The 20,318-nt window shown below is 48.9% G+C and overlaps 1 protein-coding gene across 1 annotated transcript; it reads right to left on the reverse strand.

The window, feature by feature from the left end:
- Positions 1-14,410: 14,410 nt before the first annotated feature.
- LOC142563537 (gastric triacylglycerol lipase-like) lies at positions 14,411-18,570 on the reverse strand. The gene is made up of 2 exons (XM_075674086.1): positions 18,505-18,570; positions 14,411-14,784 (listed from the first exon to the last, which is right to left on the reverse strand). Exons 1-2 carry the CDS (start codon positions 18,547-18,549, stop codon positions 14,515-14,517), a joined length of 315 nt encoding a protein of 104 aa, XP_075530201.1. The 5' UTR covers positions 18,550-18,570; the 3' UTR covers positions 14,411-14,514.
- Positions 18,571-20,318: the final 1,748 nt, after the last annotated feature.

A 20,318-nucleotide genomic window follows, 5' to 3' on the forward strand; every position in this document is an offset into this window, starting at 1 on the left:
GAGAAACTTGAGCTCTTCATAGCCAAAGTGGCACTTTTCTGGTTTAAGAGCGAGATCAGCCGATCGAATCCCTTCTAGCACATTCCGCAGGCGATGAACATGTTGCTCAAATGCTTCAGAAAATTTACTACGTCATCGAGATATACGAGGCAATCTGCCAGTTCATGCCAGCGAGGACGGTATCCATCATTCGTTTGAACGTAGCTGGAGCTGAACAGAAGCGGAGAGGGAGCACTCAAAATTAATAGAAGCCGTCGGGAGTCAAAAAGGCAGTTTTATCGCGGTGTCTTCCGTTTAGATTGATCTGCCAATATCCGCTATTCAAATCCAGTGACGAAAAATACTGGGCGCGCCGCAGTTTATCTAACGAATCGTCGATACGTGACAGTGGGTACACATGCTTTTTAGTTACGTTGTAGAGCTTCCGGTAGTCAACGCAGAAGCCTAGTGTTCCGTCTTTCTTTTTGACAAAAACGAATGGAGACGACCAAGAACTCTTGGAAGGTTCGATAACGCCATCTTCAAGCATCTCTTTTACTTGCGTACGAATCGCTTCGCGTTCTTTCGCCGACACGCGGTAGTGCTGCTGGCGTATCGGGCGTGCGTCGTCGCATGTGATGATCCCGTGCCTTCCTATAGATGTCTAGGGAACCTGAGACGAACTTGCGAAACGTGCCCTAAATTCAAGCAAGAGCTGCCGCAGTGCTGTCTGGTCGTCTTGCGATAGCTCTGTGTTAATGAAGATTTTACCCAGTGACTTGTCAGCCATCCCCACTGCTTCAGAGGCAAAACATTCAGCCATGTTCTCGATATCATCGGCAAACGTAGTCGAAGTACCGCGGCAAAGGTGTCAATGCTCGTTACCGAAATTAGTGACGAGCAACTGAGTACCGCCAGCACTAAGCTGGAGTAAACTCCTTGCCGCACAAACACCTAGCGTCAGTAGATGTGATAAGTTACTTTCCACTATCACTTCACATTCGCGCATTCCACCGCACATAATTTCGACGAGGGCAGTGGCTCGTGGAGGAAGCGTAACACTTTCGGCGGACAGCTCAAGGGGGTCGTCACGTCGGTTGTCGTCGTGCCAGTCGATTGCTCGGTCGGCTGAGAAGGTGGTTTCACCTCTCCGTAGGTCAATAACAGCGCCGTATTCTTGCAGAAAGCCTAGTCGTGCAGGTTCCCAGCGGAGTAACGACGTGACCACCAGCCGTCCGAATCTGCGATTCATGCCAAGGAGTAATTATTTCTTTAGAAAAATCGCCATTTTCCCGCTTATAATTGAAATGTCCGCACCGGTATCCAGTAAAGCGCTGACCGCGCAACCGTCAATCACTACCGGTATGTCGAGCGAAGGCCGGTCATTCCGCTCAGTTGCAGTTGATGTCGGATTGGTGCCCGTATTCGTTCGCTTCGATCGAAGGTCTTCAGAGCGTCGACTGCCGGCAGCCTCGCGCCCAGAGGTCGCTGTAGTTAGTTTCCCATGGCGGAGACTTGGCGATCGTGCACTCGAATATTGCTGGAGCGGTGGTGAAAATCGCCTTGACTACGGCGAGCGGGACTGTCGTCCGGTAGGCGGTGGCGTGCGCTGTTGAGTCAGATAATGTTCAATATCCCGGGGTCGTTGGCTGGTCGGCATGGCGACGAATGGGCAGAAAAGCCGCGCAACCCGAGACATCGGTATGGGCTCTGGGGTAGAGATGATCTGCTTCACCGCAGTGGAAGCACAGAGGACGGCGGCCCGGTGTGCTCGAACCATCCGACTTCCCAGGCGTCCCGCGTCTATCGTTGGCGTAATGCAATTGCTGCTTCGTCTGAAAGAACTACGTGAAGACCGGCAGACGGAAACACTGGAGGCGTGTGTCGTTCAGCGATGTATTGTACCGGTTGGGCTGGTGAAACTGCAACCGGATGAGCAGCATGAACAAACTGTGATGGTGACGAAGCAGGGAGTCTCAGGGCTTCTGCGCAGGTCGCACGGCGGTGTTCAGTCGGTGCCAGCGCAGTCTTAGCAAGAGCTAGACCGTAGCGCTTGGTATACTCCATCTTTTACCACATTGGCAATAGAGCTTACCGTGGCTTGCGACGCGCCGTAAATCTGCATTTCTTCCCGCACAACGCACAATAATGTTACTGCTTTTGGCCTGGGGGAAAGGATATGCTGCGGTATTCTTGGAAACTTCGGAGTTGCCTCCCCTTGCCTTTAATACCAGGACCAAATTAAATACAAAATAATTTCTGCTTGCCCCTCTCTTTATTTTGTTTCTTAACCTATTAAAACGATCGACTGATGGTATTTGTAATCAGAAAGTGCGATTTTCGCTCTTTCCCACTCATAATTATTTGTTTTGTGTGGTTCAATTATGTTGCGAGGCCGGCGGAGGCTCGACTAAACTTCACATAGTAGGAACACTCTCGCTGCATATCATGACCGTACCTTATGTATGTAATAGGGCGTGCGTGCAACGTCACACTGGTGTTTAAAAAATGTGTTCAACGGCTGCAACACAAAAACAAGAAGAAGAATAAGAGCAATAAATAAGGTCGGGCAATTGCAGCCGAGGCAAGAAAGAAGGGAAACGCAGGTACATGACATCATCCAGTGTGTTCATAGACAAGGCTTCAGGTTGAAGTATCGTCTAGGGCACAATTTACGACCAGCACGTTTCTCGCGGTAAGCTTCAGTGCAATTTCGCTTTTCCTGCGAGGTACATTTTGGCGCGATAGCGTTAAGCACCCCGTGTCGCAGAATATCCGGTGTCGGCGCTTGGTGTCGGCGCCGGAATTCGTAGGAGAAAAATGATCCCGGACCGCGCAGGCCTTTCGGCTGGCGCATCGGTGGCACTGAATTAATTGAATTTCACAAAGTTAAATGCGTCAGAAAATTCGTAAATTACGACTTAAACCCAACCTATTAGCATGAGAGCGTCGGGTAGTAATTTGTATGTACGAGAAAAGATATTTTCGTTATGCGGAAGCTAAAACACAAACGCATTTTCCAGCTGCCGTTTGAGGCCTGTCTCAGTGGGGCGGTGCACCCCGCTCGGTTCTTTGCAACACCGTCTAGAGGGTTCTCGCATCCGCGGCAGCGGTGGCGCCAGCCGTGTGGGGGCAAAGAAAAAATAATCATAAAGCTCGTATTGGTGTATTGCATAATCAGCCAGTGTTTCAGGTAAATGTTATGGCTACATAAGCTGCAGTTGCCGGGAAGCGTGGGAAGCAGTCGGGGATCTATGAATGCTATCCCGTTCCTACCTTAACGCGAAATCTAAAGAGACTGACAAACAAATTTCATGGCAATTATTTTTTTGATGCAGCGGGATGCTTACCGCTCACAGTGTCTGAGCATAAAGTGGTAACGCGGAAAACACCGTGCAACATTTTTTATCAGAATTTTTAAATCTGCATTGAAGATGTAATTGTTCACTATAAGCATGCTGAAAACAGTTATAGGTGAGGGCGATAGCGAATATACATCGTCATTAGTGCGAGGCAGACGAGAAGTGTGGCGGTAACTGTGAGAAAGTATGATTTTGTTTATCTAGTCGATGTTCTTGCGATTCATGTTTTCCGGTGCTAATTTCTGGGATAACAGCTACATGCTTTCGTGGTTTCTTGTCCAACTGCATTCATATTTAACCAGTCAAAACGAAACCATTTGGAACGAAATTGAAACGACACTTTTAGACGTGATATGCCGTTGCGCATGTCGCTATAGCCTTGCGTGCAATTTTGATTTCCAAGCGTACAATAAAGCGCGAGTGTATAATGATAAGCAACTACCGTTTCAAGCAATAGTGTTGTGCTTATCAACGGCAAACTTCCGTCCGACAGTCTCATAGACTACATCCGAAGTACCAATATTTCACTGTCAGACCTCGCCCCTTAGTGGCTTTTGAGACTTTCCTTGCCAATTTAAAATAATAATCCCTACTTCAATCACGAACAGGTTGCTTCGCTCCATCACTGTAAATATTTGTCATTTCGTTTCCATCAACATCTCACAGTGCATTCTGGCCAATTGTCAGTCCCTTTACGAGTCCTCCAAGTTTCTTTTTTTTCTGCGCACATTCGAGATTCATTTCGATAGGTTCGCCCTCTGTAGTGATTCGCTGGAACTTAAATTTCCTGACCAGCCAAAAACATACGTGTTGCTGGCATTGTGGTGCTTCGTGAATGGAAGCAGTAGAATGTGCTTGAGTGGTTAGCGTATTGAAGGATGGGGGTTGTGGGAGGAAAGGAGTTCTTGGCTTACCAGGCGCGTTGGGTGTGCCGGTTCTCCCATACTGTGGGCTGCGCGCAGGGATTTTGCTCGAGGCCGGTCGCTGCACGCTCTGTGTATTGCTTGTCGAGGTTGACGGCTGTGACAGCGGTGCGTTAGGTCGCATGTATTCTTGCTCCTTCTGGGGATGTTGTGTCTGGGTGGTTCGCAGTTGCAGTGTGTGCAATAAAATGCAGGGTATTCGCGATGGAAATATAATTTGGTCTTATAATATGCACCGAAGTGCAGGCAAATGAGAAAGTGTCGGTGTTCTCCTGCTTGCTTGAGTTCTCTCGTGCAGTCAGCACATCTGGTAACGGTCGATTTCATCGGGTAGTTGTCAGACGATGGTCCTCCATCAGGCATAAGGAACAGAACTGGGCTTTGGGGTGGTGGGGCAAACATCGGAACATAGCTCGATGATAGAGGACTTTTCTGGGGACAATGCTTACTTCAAATGTAAAACTATTAGCAGTCTCTGAACGGCCCATTATCCGGGCGGATAGTCTGGTGAGTCCAAATGTGTCCATGTTCTGCGTCATGTGCTTCGAAGATGTGCCGGCGTCCACTGTGTGGATAACCGCCCTACAGGAGTTGGTTGGTGCGCTTATGTATGCTGTGACAATGTGCTTGGCTGGCCTAAGTAAGTTGAGACATGGCAGCGATTTTGACTGCTGCTATTTAATTTGGGATCTTGATCGCGATTATATTTCTTCATAGCTTGATATGCAGTGAGAGATCCAGGGCTCCGTCTGGGGTCAGGAGAGTTTGTCGCCGTAAGGTCTGTCAGATGTGGTGCAATTTATGTTGAGGGAGGTGCACATCATTCTGCTGTCGAATTGTGACTGTGTAGAGCGCAGTAAGGTGCAGGGGCGCGGTAAGATTATTCTTCTTGTCTGGAATGAATGTCCAGCCGTCTTCAGCAGCGTTCTCGTTTTGCTGATTGTCCATTACATGTGTTTGCTCAGTTGCGGGGGCAGGCGGTGTAAGGCCCATAATCAGTGAACGAGGCGTCTCCGACTGCACGTGGGCGCCTACGACACGTGACAGCTGGTGGCACACGCAGCTGGCCGCGGTGGCGTGAGGCCGCCGTCGATGGGAGGGGGAGAGTAGTTTCTAGGATTGGCGTCTTCAGTGAAATCCACAATTCCGTGGATCCACAAATTCAAATTCAAATTCAGTGAAACCCACAAAATAGGCTCACTTGTGGAGTGCAGAGCATGCGGCCATATCTTCAGTGAATCTCTATATGAAGATAACGTCGTATATAGGCTGGTGGCAGAAAAAATGACGAAACGCACGAAATTGTCGGAAATCGAGGTGAAGGCGTCTTGATTGGTCGACACCACCTAGCGTTGCTCGCGATTGGAAGATTGCTAGCAGTAGGGAAACGACAAACAATGGAGATGCGTAAAAGCAAAGTTCACAAACGAGTTAAGAATCTTTGGTCATGAGAATTCATCGTGTTCTTTTCCCTTTCCTTTTGTTTCTTTTTCAACATAGTGAGGGCACTAGACAAGACAACACTAAGATCTTGGTGGCGCAACCCACCCTGCGGTTCAAAAGGAGACGCTCATAGCATCCATTCACCCAACCATCTATCCAACCTAGGAGTTTTACGCATACCGGCCGGCGCCGCCGCGGCAGCGTTTCACAGTTTGTGCATATGGCGCGTGCTGTCCTTGTTTTTTATGCGTCAAAAATACAGGTGCTCGGCTGTAGAATTCGCGTGCTGGGCTTTGACAGTGTGAACTTGACAATCATCTATAGCCTGAAGAGAGCGTTTCGAGATGGCGTCTAGGAAGCATGCAGGCCACGTATGCAAAATGAGCGTGCACTCAGTGTCGAGGGCAGCCAGGCCCGAAAGAAGTGTTGCGCGGACTGGGAACGTCTTTGCAACGCAGTCGGACGTGGTGCAGACCGCGAATAGATGCATACCATATATGCAAAAAATTATAAATATCTGCGGGTCGCCCGCACTATGGGAATCAAAGAAAGCGAAGCTTTGTATGCTGTTTGCTTCGACTGAACAAAATGGGTGGTGATGGTGGCGCCGATTGTGTAATTTCCCTCAGCGTTCACTAAAAAAAAACTGGTGTGTTGATATTGAACGCTATTTACGTACACCACAGCTGTTTGTCTGCGTAGTCCACAGAATACCAGGCAGGCATGTTTGCTTGAGGCATTGTTGCGCGTGATTGCTTATAATGTCTGAGAGTTGGGTTTTATTGTTGCCTTATGTGGCAGGTCACATTGGGGCAGCAGGGTTAAACTATATTTCAATTATAGGGCTGTGTGTAATTTAAATAATTATTAAAGCAAAGTCGGCTGCACTTCTCCCGGTTTTCGGGACGCTGATGCTGTGGTCGGGGTCGCTTGTGCCGCTTGAGCTAGTCCACGGGTCTTGCCACTTGTCCTCGTCAAGAAAAAGGACTTACGATTGTGCGTTCCCCACTGCCAGCCCAACAAGATTACCGTAAATGTCGCAGCTCCAGCCTAAAAGCGAAGAATGCATTGCGTAGCGAATTATTAAACTACTGTACGAAGCAAGGATATTCGCTTTATCAGCCGCGTAAACTCTTAAACGATCGGCTACTAAAGCAGCAGCAGCAGCAGCAGCAGCAGCAGCGGCGGCGGCGGCTGCAGCAGCGGCGGCAGCGGCGGCGGCGGCGGCAGCAGCAGCAGCAGCAGCAGCAGCAAGAGAACGGCCTTTGTGCTACCTCTCGCAGCAGCAGCGAACTAAGCGGCGAGAACGCGAATTGAACGCGAACTAACGGCGAACCCGAACTAAGCGGCGAGAACACAGCACAGCCCTCGGAGCACCTGGGGCCCTATAACGTAAAACTATTCCAATATGTTTTTATTCCTATCTCCTGACGTCAAATTTGCGTAACCACCGACGCAAGCATAGTGCGGTAACCCGCAGGTTGTCTGAACACATTATTCAAACGCTCTTCTCGTTCATAAGTGGTCACTTTTGTTTGCTTGAAAAACGAATAACATTGCCTACACTGAGCAGCCTTTCTTATCTAACTGGTTCACAAGAGGCGACGAGCACTCTCCAGCGAAGATGGATTTCATGGGGCCGAGCCACTCCATTGAAATTCGACGACCGGATGAAGAGGGTGGTGGCGGCGTCTGCGATTGGTCCGATTTCCCTCCCTTTGTTTGCGGTGGCTGGTCGAAAATCGCGGCGGCATGCAAGGGAACTTCAATAATGACGCTAAAATGGATCTTCAGCAAAGAAGAATGGACAGAACGAGGTTGTAAAACTGCTGAAAGTGCCCCAAAACGTTACACCGCCACGCAAAAAGTTTTATTATATGCAAACATACCCATCTGACAAGAAACACGACGCCCGGCAGGGATAAAATTAACAACAAGACCCTCCGTAACCTGGACGACGGGGCAACGGAGAGTTTACTAAAGTTTATCAATGAAAGCTGGGAGAACGGCAGTATACCGGCTTCCTGGAAGCACGCGGACGTAACGATGATCCCGAAACCCGGCAAGCCCATCAACCTACAGAACCTGCGTCCGATCTCTCTCACGTCATGCGCGGGAAAACTCTTCGAGCACATGGTCCACAATCGTCTCTCGCCCTATCTGGAAGAAGGTGGGCACCTGCCGAACACTATGTTCGGTTTCCGGCCTAACCTCTCCACCCAGGACATTCTACTTCAGCTGAAAGAAGAAGTCATCGACGGCCTCAGCACATTCCACAAGAGTGCCATCCTGGCACTCGACGTGAAGGGAGCCTTCGACAACGTCTCACACGAAGCAGTGCTAAACAGCCTACAACATACCAACTGCGGACGGCGGACATACAACTACGTCCGGGACTTTCTGACGGGTAGAACGGTGACCATAGGCCTGGGGAATCTCAGGACCGAGAAGTTCCAAATACCGCAGAAAGGAACCCCCCAGGGGTCGGTGATCTCCCCGTTGCTGTTCAATATAGCGATGAGGGGATTGCCGAACCTCTTGGAGAACATCAGGGGTATCCGTCACGCAATGTATGCAGACGACCTGACCATGTGGACGTGCACGGGATCGGCGGGCGAACAACAAGACGCCCTGCAGGAAGCCATCGACAGGACCGAGCATTATCTGCACCGCTGCGGTCTTTCATGCGCGCCGGAAAAGTCGGAGCTCCTGATCCTCAAAAAGAGGACAAGAGGGCGGCCTCCGCAGGAGACACCTGACCCAACGTTGACACTAAATGGAGTCAACATACCCAAGGTGGACACACTCTGTATTCTGGGCCTCACTCTCCAGAAGGACGGTGCCGGTCTCGCCACAATTAAAAAACTGCAAGCGACAGTTACCCAAGTCGCGCACTTGGTGCGAAGATTGACAAACAAAAAGCACGGCCTGAAAGAGCAGGACACAATCAGATTAATACAAGCCCTGGTAATCAGCAGAGTCACTTACGGCACCCCGTACCTGGGTCTCAAGAACAGCGAGAGAGACAAATTGAACACCCTAATACGAAAGACCTACAAGCTGGCACTGGGGCTTCCACCGACGACGTCGACGGAGAAGCTACTCAGCCTAGGCATCCACAACACTTGGGAGGAACTAGTAGAGGCCCACAAGACGAGCCAGATAGAGCGACTCAAGCTCACCAGCACGGGTAGGGACACGCTAATAAGACTGGGCTACCCAGTCGAATATGAGTCCAGAAAACAGCGGGTTCCTCTACCCCTCAGGGAGAAGATCACGGTGGCCAGCATCCCGAGAAACATGCACCCTGAATACCACAGAGAAAGGAGGCGAGCGAGAGTGAAAGCTCTGCGTAAGGCCTACGAAGGACCAAAACAAGGAGAAGTCCGATACACCGACGCGGCGAAGTACAAGAACAGAGCGGCCCACGCTATCAGCGTGATCAACGGCCAAGGACAAGAGGTAGCAGCGGCCTCGGTAAGCACTCCAGACATCGACTGCGCGGAAGAAACGGCGATAGCCCTGGCGGCCACTACGGGCCAGCGGGAGGAAGATCTAATCACGATCATCACCGACTCACAAACAGCATGTAGAAATTACCAAAAGGGCCGCATTTCCAAGCAAGCCCTGAGCATCCTCGAAAAGCGAGACAATTTTCCAGAGGTGTACATTGTCTGGGCCCCGGGACACGAGTCCCTGGCGGGTAATGTAGCGACTAATGCCGCTGCCCGAGATCACATTCTCCGGGCTATCCCACCAGGTTCAGGAGCACCGGTGGACCAACAAGATAGCGTCCCGAAAAGATACGCCGATATCCTGAGCCACTACAGACTGGGTAGAAGGATCTATCCACCCCCGCATCCCCAGCTGACAAGAGAAGAGGCGGTGATCTTCCGAAAACTACAGACCGGCACATTCCCGCACGGCACCCTGCTACACGCAATGTACCCTACGACCTATACTCACAAATGCGCCTTCTGCTCTACGCTTAATACCCTCTACCACATGGTATGGGAATGTCAACAAAATCCATCGACACCGCCCATCACCGGACCAACCGTCGAGCAGTGGGAGGCCCAACTGATAAGCTCGAGCCCTGAAGACCAGCATCGCCTGGTGAGCAGGGCCAAGCTATCAGCTCAAGCCCACGGCATCCTGGACTAGGGACGCCGCCCACCTCGGACGATTTTACCGTCGGCTCATTTCAACTAATAAAGTTTATTCCTCCTCCTATACCCATGCTCTCCGGCAGGTGCGAGTAGCCAGTAACTGAGCGATCGGCGGCAGCCATCTTTCATTCCTTTCAGAACGGGGCAGCCTGCGGCTATTCATGAGAAAATTCAATTTTGCTCGGCATATGATTGCAACTTTAACGCGTACACGTCACTTTGACGCAGTGAGTTTTTGCGGTTTTGTGAGGTCGCGTGGCAGGCAGGTGAAGTGGGTGCAGCCAGAAAACATTTGAACAATAGCCGAGGGCTAATGGCGAAAAGGCGTCGAATCAGAAATAAATTTTTTTTATTTTGTTCGGTCAAATCATGCATAATCAGTCTGTGCACGTCATATCACATGGGGAGCTATCGCGGTTTTCATGACGTTGGGTGACAGACAGGTGAAGTGGATTGGGGTGGTCCAAAAAAGTTTTTGACCAATCGCGGAGGGCTGATTGCAGAATTGGTATAGAACAGTTTGGAGTAGTTTTACGTTAGAGCGCCCTTTGGCTCTCCACTTATCGCAGATTGGTTTCAAGGCTTGTGCGGTGCGACCACTTTCAGTTGTACCATGCACAGCGACCTACGGGGTCGAACACCTTCCCCTATCTCAGCGTTTTGCGTGGGGTAGAAGACGGCATGCTTCCTCCCCACGTTCCTCCTTGCGCGCGCGAGGTCAAGCCACTATCCTCGGCTCAGCTGGCACGCTTTATCTCGGACATGCGGGATATGGCGCGCGGCCATGGTGTTATCGCATTTAGATCTTATACGGCATATTACGGCGATACTGACGCCGACGATGGCGGTGGAAATGTGCCTGCAGGGCCCACATAAATGCTACCGCGAAAACTTCACCAACGTTTACGGTACTCTCCAATGGGAAATTTGAGCGCGGCTGTATACGTGTTTTCATTTCGCGATATATTGGCTGGCGCGGACAATTTGTGTCATGCGGCACGTTGCAAACACAGCTATATCTAACGCGACTGGCTCACTAATCGGGAGGGAGATTGCGAAGGGTGGGGCGTTGGTGACCGGCCTGCGCGATTCACAGCAGGCGCCGCAAACATACCTCCGCTCATGCAGCACCTTTTTTCCATAGCGACGACACGCGCTACTCTGGCGCCATCTAGTAGCCATCGTCGCTGCAAAGCGCGTATTTCACTGCACTACGCTTTTCTTACGCTTTCGCCATACCCTCCTTCTCGGATTTCCTCCTCGTACACTCTTTGCTATCGCAGTCTTTCATCTCCAGCTACGTTTTGCGTTCGCTTTCAACCTTCGCTCTGTTCCTGTGCTCACTTATGACGAACAACGCTGACGCTCGCCACAGCAACGGGCGCCTAAGAAGTTCGCTCTAAAAAGACATGTGATGAGGGCAAGAAGACGACGCCTACGACAACGAAGCGCGCACGGGTTCTTTTGTCATTGGACTACGCATGTGCGTGTCCTCACCAAGTCAGCGATGGCTCTGTTTTATTCCGAAGATGCGCCGTGCCACGATTAGACCATGTATGGCGAGCGCGTGGCAAAATGCTTCGTGGCGAGACAAGCGCCCAGTCAGCGGGAGACGGACGACAGCAGGCGGAAATGTCATACGCCGACGATCAAGGCTCCAGCGAACACGGCCACCCGTGGGGTTGCCGCCGGACCGTTGCCCTTGGCCAATGTGATCGCCAGCACGAATACTGCAGCTCGGAGCGTGGCTCAGCCTGCTGTGTCACCCTTTGCCTTGAGCATTGAGGATCGCGGGATAGGCGTCTCCTTTCTCGGCTGTTCAGCGCAGCAACGTTCATTGCTTGAGTAATGGCCGCATATGCGCCACTGTCGCACTGTCACGCGCACACTGTCCACTGGGCTGGCTGACCATACCTGCAACAAACACTGCGGCTCGGATGCAGGCTGACTGCTCAGCGGTCATCCCTCGTTTGCGAAGAGCCATCTTCTGCTCGCGGTCCAACATAGAAGCGTGTTCTACGTCATCACGTCGTCGCGTTGTCGCTTCTCACTACGGCACTCTCACTCCGGCAGCTTCTCGCCTCCTGTCTACTGTACCGTAAGCTGTTTCGAACTGTTTGTTTCTCGGACACATGGCAGCCTTAGCATTTCTAGCCCATTCATATCATGTCATCTGCCTTTACGCCTTTTGTGACAGTAGGTTAATTTTTATTGTTTTCATAAATTTAGCTTTTTGTGGTCTTTGTAAGTCTAGTTTGTGTTTTCATCATGGGTTCGACCACTTTTCTTGCGTCCTTTCCTCATCGCGCGGCACGACAACCAAGTTTGACGAAAGTCCCGTAACTTTCTTTAGAATATGTATCGATTACCTCCCATCGATGAAGCCATTGATGGCCTACTCGGGGCAAAGTATTTTTTGTAAATTGACCGCCGCTCTGGCTACTGGCAGATTGCTGTTGATCAGATGGACCGCAAGAAGACCGCCTTTATTATACCTAACAACGTTTACCAGTTCAGAGTTAAGCCCTCCGTTCTCTGCTATGTAGCAGAGTCGTTCGACAGAATGATGGACAATATTCTGCGAGGTTTGAATTCGTTGACGTGCATTCGGGATCTTCATGACCTCATCGCTTTTGCCGCCGTAATTGCGAGCGATCTTCAACACCAACCTCGGGAGTGTGATTGCTGTTTTTCCGGCTGCAGAACTTCATCTCAAAGCATCGAAGTGTCCCTAATCTCGCTACGAAAGTATATTTATCGCCACCTCATCAACTTCCAAGTCATCCGATCTTACCGGCATAAAATATACGCAGCGCGAGACTTCCCGGTCCTATGATTGGTTAAGGACGTTCTTGGCTTTACTGACTTATGTTCATAATTGTTCCCTTAGTTCAAAATTTGGTGACATTTCTCGCCTTCTCACTGAACTGTTAAGGATTACTTTGCTTTTTCATGAGAATAACACAGGCCTACGCCTTGTCGAGACTCATTCAGCTCCTGACAACCGTTTAAATCATCAACCTTAGATCGTTTTGGTCCTTCCGGACTAAGGGAGGTCGACACAGGTACTAGTCGTCACGGCATAGGCTCTGTTCTTGCCCAGATTCATCGTAGTCAAGAGAGTGAGCTTTTGCTTACGCCAGCCCCCTTGTCACCACGGCCCAGCGCAAATACTCTATCCGACAACGGCAGTGGCTCACGGCTGTTTGGACAATAGCACAGTTTGGCCCACATTAATATGGCGTACATTTCCACGTAATTACTAACCACCGCGTCCTTGGGAGTTGCTTGCACAACCGAGCATTTTCTGCGCCGTGTACAAATCCGGACGTTTACATCAGGACGCTCACTGCTTGTCCCGCCATCATGTGGGTCCACCGGATGTCATAGCCATTGGCTCCGACCTCAGCGTCAAAGTATTCTGAAACTTCTTTCGTACCGCGGACGAAGAGTGCCGTGAGGTTGTTCTGCGCACCATGATGGAGCGGTTAGTCTAGGAAAATCCCGATCCTTAATGTCGCCTATCCTGTGGTGTTCACGGAGGCCTTTATAAACGCAGCTGGTGCCCCGACTACGCTGAACTACGACTCACCAGTCCGAGGCACATGAAATCCACTCTGCTTCAATAACCACACGACGCGCTATTTCTGGGCACCGTGACGTTCCTCGCTCCTACGACAGAGTCCGGCGCCGTTCCTATTTTTTTGTCCAGTGTTTACCACTCTATTAGCCGGTATATTACTGCTCGCGGCCCGTGTCAGCGCTGGAATCCTATTTCAATGCCAACAGCAGGGCTTTCGAGATATTACCAAAGAACCTTCTTTCGCGCAGGTCTCGAGTGCTTGGCCCTTTCCTGCTGTCAGCGATACCGGCGATAAATTCGTTGCTGTTGTGACCGATTACCCCACACGCTACGCCATTAAGTGAGCCCTTCCGTCTCGCCGTTTTACCTACCATTGGGCCGTGATTTTGTTCTGAATCTGGGCACCATACTTTACTTTGGAATACAGTGGCCCACCGCGTCCGCTTGCCATGCAACTACGATAGCCACACATGCCCATCTGATTTCTGGTGTCCGCCTAACTGCATCCCAAGGTTCCCTGAATCCCCGTTAGGGTAGGCAACACAGGGGAGTAAAGGTTTTACCCCACTCCCTCGTACTCTTGTGGTAACCATTTCATTGTGTTGGCCTACCAGAAAACTTCTATCGCGTTATTCAAATACCTACCAACACCTATGGCAGCTCTCAGATGTCACTTAGGAGATTGCTGCCGAAGACTCAGGCCTGTCATGCGCACAACCAAGATCTTGTTCATGTCGGCCGCTTGAAGCCCTACATGCGAACTGTTCCTGCGACTGAGTAGCTTGCTCCAGAACGGCGCTCCATCGCGGGCGGGGTAGTGCCGCCATGAAGAGGACCAAGAAGACCAAGATGAAGAAAGCATATGGATCCTCTTGCGTGCCATTGTTGCTTTATTAATATGCAATTAAAGTAGAGGATGGAGTCAGCTACTCTTATTCACAGGCAAGCATATATAAAAGCAAAATAGGAATTAAATGCATTTGAGACAGTTAAATACCACTAACATTTACGGTGTTCCACGCAACATGGTGAAGGATTTAGCATTCGCTTGAGGGTCATTGTTGCTCTGGTGAAGGGTTTGTACCGGCGTACTGTTCTAAAGTGTCGATCATAATATCATGTAGGAAATCTGTTGCTTGATAGCCGTTCAAGAAGTCTAGGTGACGTAAATCTACTGGTGGCACCACGTTGTTGAAGAGTAGCTTTGAGCCCAGTCTTTCCACAAGCAGAGACACATCTTGCGGATCGGCGACCGTGTCTCCCTCCGACGAGAAGATTGCTACCTGTACTGTAACTCTATCCACATCGTAAGCAGGAGGCTCCTCCTGCAAACGCATGCAGCGTAAAGACGTAAATAAAATCACTCATTCACTCAATTGTTCAGCACTCAATCAATCATTCATTACGTTAATAAATCAGTACGTTAAGCAATCGATCATTCATGTTATTTCGGTTTTCTTACAGGATAAACTGGGGTTAGCAAGAAAAATTTTAAACGACAGTTTCACGAACACCAGTGACGTGCCGCCAGAGGTGTCCCTGGCGGCGGCCGTGCTAAGTGGACTCGGAAAGGCGAAGGTGGCAGCCGTGCCTCGTGTGTTTCTACGTTGTCCCTCATGGTTCCTTCTTTTAGTCCATCTTTTTTTTAAATCCCAAGCTTTAAAGCATGTCAGAAAACAACTATTACACGGTGGAGTGTGCACAAATACCTACGAGAGCATACCGGCGACGTGGTTCTAAACATTCCTGTCGATGCCTCATGAGCGGGAGCAACCGCAGCAAAGGATCACCGCCATTCGGCGGGAAATTCCTTATTCCTGCGTTTCATATTGTCATCTCCGTGTTTCTTGCACTAGATCATGTACACGGGCAAGCGACGACGTTGATCTCGGCCTACCTATTTCTTGGTATGATTTGTCCGTAGCGCAGCATGCAGGTTAAAATGATTTCGCTTAGTTCCTTTGCCGTTTGCTACTTCTACGGCATGCCGCTATGTTAATGTTGCGCAAAGTAGGGTAGAACCGTATGAGTGGATCGTGCTGTGTTAAAACTGCTCAGGCTTACAAGCACTGATTTTGTTGTATTCACGTGGCCCGGTGTATTCATCGCATCAGCTATCACAAAGTTCCTGTTTTTGGATCTAATTTATGCATGGCTTTGCGCATGCTTAACTGGTGCTAGTTGCTTCACGCTAAACTGTGGCGCAGTAGGATCTCTAGAGCACATCTTGCTCCAATACGCAGCTTATAGGGACGAGCGACATCAATATAAGGTAAACATGGAAACGATCGACCAAGGCCCCTTGACATTGACACAGACGCTGGGTTCCTGGACTTGCCCATAATAACAGCGCAATAACCTGGACTTCATGTCCTTATATATTGAGTCAATTGGTTTGTTGTCTAAACTCACGCACATTGTCTCATCAAGTCTGTGATGTTATCTTAATTTGAATTTACCGTCTGCATGTGTCGAATAGGAGACCTACCCCATTACCTGCATTTTTGTCTCTAATTTTCCTTTTTTCTTTGCCCACCTTCTTCTAGGGCCTTTCTTCTCCTTCGTCCCGTTCCTTGAACAATAGCATCGAGGCGAAAATACGCTCGCTAAACTCTCTGCATATTCAATAAAGCGCTTTCTATTTGTGTTAAGCAGGAGTTTATAGCCTCACCTTGTTTCTAAGCTGCGTAAATCATGCTATGTTTTATCTAGACGATTACAGGCTAACGCTTCTTTACCAGCTTCTTTTCTCCCGAGAGCACCGATTGTGTTGCTTTCTATATGGAGGACTATGGTGGCTGCGGAGCCGCTATAGATATCTGTCAGTATTTTTACATAAGGCTCGTCTACACCCTGATTCCATAATTCCTCCATGACTGCTGATGTTTCGACAGAATGAAACGCTTTCTCCTAATCAATGAAAGCTATATATAAGGGTTGGTTACATTCCACACATTTCTCTGTCACCTGATTGATCGTGTGAATATATTCTATTGTTGTGTAGCCTTTACGGAATGCTGCCTGGTCCTTTAATTGACAGAAGTCTAAGGTGTTCCTGATTCTATTTGCGATTACCTTAGTAAATAGTTTGTAGGCAACTGACAGTAAGCTGATAGCTCTATAATTTTGCAAGTCTTTGGCGTCCCCTTTCTTATGGATTAGGATTACATTAGCGTTTTTGCAAGATTCCGGTACGCTCGAGGTCATGAGACATTGCGTATACAGGGTGGCCAGTTTCTCTAGAATAATCTGCCCACCATCCTTCAACAAATCTGTTGTTACCTGATCTTCCCCAGCTGCCTTCCCCCTTTGCACAGCTCCCGACGCCTTCTTTACTTCTTCTGGCGTTATTTGTGGGGTGTCAAATTCCCTTACACTATTCCCTCTTCCATTGTCGCCGTGGGTGCCACTGGCGCTGCATAAATCTCTATAGAACTCCTCAGCCACTTGATCTATCGTATCCATATTAGTAATGATATTGCCGGCTTTGTCTGTTAACGCATACATCTGATTCTTGCCTATTCCTAGTTTCTCCTTCACTGCTTTTAGGCTTCCTCCGTTCCGTAGAGCATGTTCAATTCTATCCATATTATACCTCCTTATGTCAGCTGCCTTACGCTTGTTCGTTAACTTCGAAAGTTCTGCCAGTTCGATTCTAGCTGTAGCGTTAGAGGCTTTGATACATTGCCATTTCTTAATCAGATCTTTCGTCTCCTGTCTCCGTCTCCTGACCAAACGCTGAAATATAAATATGTTGATATATTGTAATAGTATAAGCGCACTTGAAGGCACATGCGAAAGGGCACAAACATTTTGAAGGACGAACCACGGTTGCTGTTTAAGAATGCGTTTAGCATGCCTTGAAAAGTGATTATTTTTGTTATGATACGGCTCTACGTGTTGTGGGTGGCACTCCCCTTGCCACCGTGCTTTGGCTATACGCGGGAGCCAACCGGCACTTTGAGCATCACTTCCTCAACAACCGTTACTGAACCTTGTGCATCGTCTGCGACCAGAGGCGCAATGCCTCAAACGACAGCAGTCAGCAGCTTCGACCAGAGGTGAGACATATTAAACCAAAGTTTCCGCATATTGCACCAGAGATATCAGCGAGAGTGCATCCAAACGCTAGCTGTCTCAAGGTAAGAATGCGAGAACGTCCCTCTTACCCGCCGTGCCAATGTGCGGTACTGCGCGGTATAGGCGGCTTGCACTGACGTCAGCATAGACGCCATGTTTTTGACCGAACACGTTGAAAAGCTGCCTCCTTGACGCAACGTGCAAGATATCTATACCACCATACGATCAACCTTTGTGTTTGACTGCACTATCCTCTGGATAGGTCCATGAAATCGGTTGAAAGGGTATAAGAAATCGCGCTCAGTTTCAAAACAGTGATGTGCGCATTAGAATGTGGCTTACATTTCGAAAAGTGAGTTGCCGCAACACTGCGAGGACAGCAACACAAAATAACAGAACAACATAGAACGTGAGGCCATCCAAGCCTATCACTGTAGCTGAAAGAAAAGTGTATCAGCATTGCTTTATTGTTCACTATTGCCAAGAAATCGTCTCTACATGAGCGCCGTAATTCACATGCATCGCATCGCTCACAGCACCGCCTGGTAGTGATCTGATATGCGGCATATTTTTGAATAGTCTTGAACGTTCTTCAAGTATGGGCCCTCTTTATTGTGTGATATTAGCTTTCGCTGAAAAGCGAATGGAATCCTTAAATAAACTTCGGTTGTTAAACAGTGTTGATCACCAGCGCACGAACACCGCAGTGAACATAAGACAGAACAGAGCGCTGAAATTCTGTTGTGGTAATAAACGCTGTGCTCTCTCTTCTGTAGCCTCTGGTATACCTGCGCTGCTAACCAAAACTTATGAGCCCTGCTTTACAAAGTATCTCAATTTGACACATTTATCAATTTCATTTGGCAGTGGCCGCATGTGCTAATAATTTGTGTTCTTATCCTCGTCATTTATCGGCCTTCGACGTGCACTGCCATCTAGTTAAAAATATATTCTCATTGTCTTACCTGTCCATAGCGCTCCTTGTTCTCGACGGCGCCATAATCATACATGAGAAAGTTCTTTTTTTTATTGTTCTGCAATAAAGAAGAAGACGCTTAGCTTATATTATCCCGCTTACACAGGCGCGTGGCATCGAATATTTTCTTTAGATTATTTGTTGCATACTGCAAACTCCAGGTCCAAAGAGGGTAAGGATGAAAATACAAGAATACGGTTACAAAAACCAATTATTCACATATTAGAATTACAATCAAAGCGACATGCTATATTGCACATTCTATACAATTCCAATAAATAATGGTGCCTGAAGGTCATATGTAAAGATGACGTGCTCTCTCTTCTCAGAAAGGTCCTAGAGTTTTACCTATTTATTAGGGCATAACTTTCAAGCCTATACCTACGCGGATTTCACGTAGCTGTTGCTACTGGCGTCGATCGGCATACACTTATCTGTCAATGGAATTGCGCTTTGTATTGAACGGGGTCTTTCACTAATTTGCTTTTCTTTGATTTGGTCATTACGTATGCGCCTCTAGGTATGCGCCTATTTCTTGCTAATACTCCAGAATGGGTCTGTGCCACTGTTACATAATATGTACGGAATCCCTAGGAGTAGGGAGATATGTGTCGTACATCTCAGTGCAATCACTGGCATCCCTATTCTTCCCTCCATACACATTATAGGTTGCCTTTACCATCTCGAAATGGCTCCGTGCGCGTGTCGCAATGTACATGAACCTGATATTGTGTTTTGCATTCCGGCATTGCTTTTGAGAAATGCAGTGCATAAAGCGGCTAAAAAAAACCTCAGTTCCACCGGAAATGCGAAGCACTGATTGCAACAGCAAATTAGAAGATAGCTGTACGAAGAAAGGATAGTAGTTTTATCGACCGCATACACTTGCGAACATTCGCTTACTTACTAAATTAAGAATGAAGAATGTGTAAGGGTGGCTCAGCGAGGACGCAGAAAGAAACAGACACACGAAGACAGCGCTGTCTTTGTGTGTCTGCTTCTTTGTAAGTCCTCGTTCAGTCGCGCTTACACATTCTATCATGGATTCAAACCAACTAGCCCGTCAACGTGTTTTAACTAAATTAACCAGCACGGTGTGACACGCGCACAGGTAAACATGAACACATATCGCTCGATGACAGCTGAAACTGTCTGTGTAAAACTATGGAGTTAAGAATCGCGGCAGGCAGCCGCGAGCGAATTGACCTCCGCGCATCGGTCACTTCAACGCGTAAGAAACTTCGAAAACCCTGCGCGACCCAAGCTACCAGTACTACGCGCATTATACAAATATCCCAGATATCTTTGAAGATGAGGCCCACGCCGGCGCGCATTTTAGCGACATCGCAGATCACTTTCTAGACAGACCAACGCCGACAACAGGTGTCTACTACGGCGTCCGCGATTTGCCTGGCCAACGCCGTAGTAGACAGTGCGGTTGCCTCCAGTCTGTACGGAGCTGCGGGCGAGGACGACATCGAGGCACCGTAGCAACCGCACGAGAAAAACGCCCCTTTTCCATCGCCTCACCCCCCTGCCCCACGAGGTTCTAGCAGTTACGCTGCAATAAGGACACGCTTGTTCAAGACATGAACAGTAAACGCAGAGAGGATTGTAGGCTGAAGATCGTCGTGTTTCATTGGTTGCCTGCCTACTGCAGCATAGTGCCACCATTGCAGCTAACCAGTATATAGGGGTGGCGTATTACGATTTATCGCAACTGACGTGCGTGCCATTCACTAAAAATTTACCACTCTACCACTACTGTGAAGAGGGATGCAAGCGAAGCTCGGGATTCGCGAC

The sequence above is a fragment of the Dermacentor variabilis genome, chromosome 11 (assembly GCF_050947875.1).
Source record: "Dermacentor variabilis isolate Ectoservices chromosome 11, ASM5094787v1, whole genome shotgun sequence".
NCBI classification, from domain to species: domain Eukaryota; kingdom Metazoa; phylum Arthropoda; class Arachnida; order Ixodida; family Ixodidae; genus Dermacentor; species Dermacentor variabilis.

Bases quoted from the DNA above. Each gene is read 5' to 3' on its own strand.
- LOC142563537 (XM_075674086.1), bottom strand. From the start codon at position 18,549: ATGTATGATTATGGCGCCGTCGAGAACAAGGAGCGCTATGGACAG. The intron at 14,785-18,504 runs GTAAGACAATGA...ATGCGTTTGCAG, and splicing joins ACAAGGAGCGCTATGGACAG to GAGGAGCCTCCTGCTTACGA.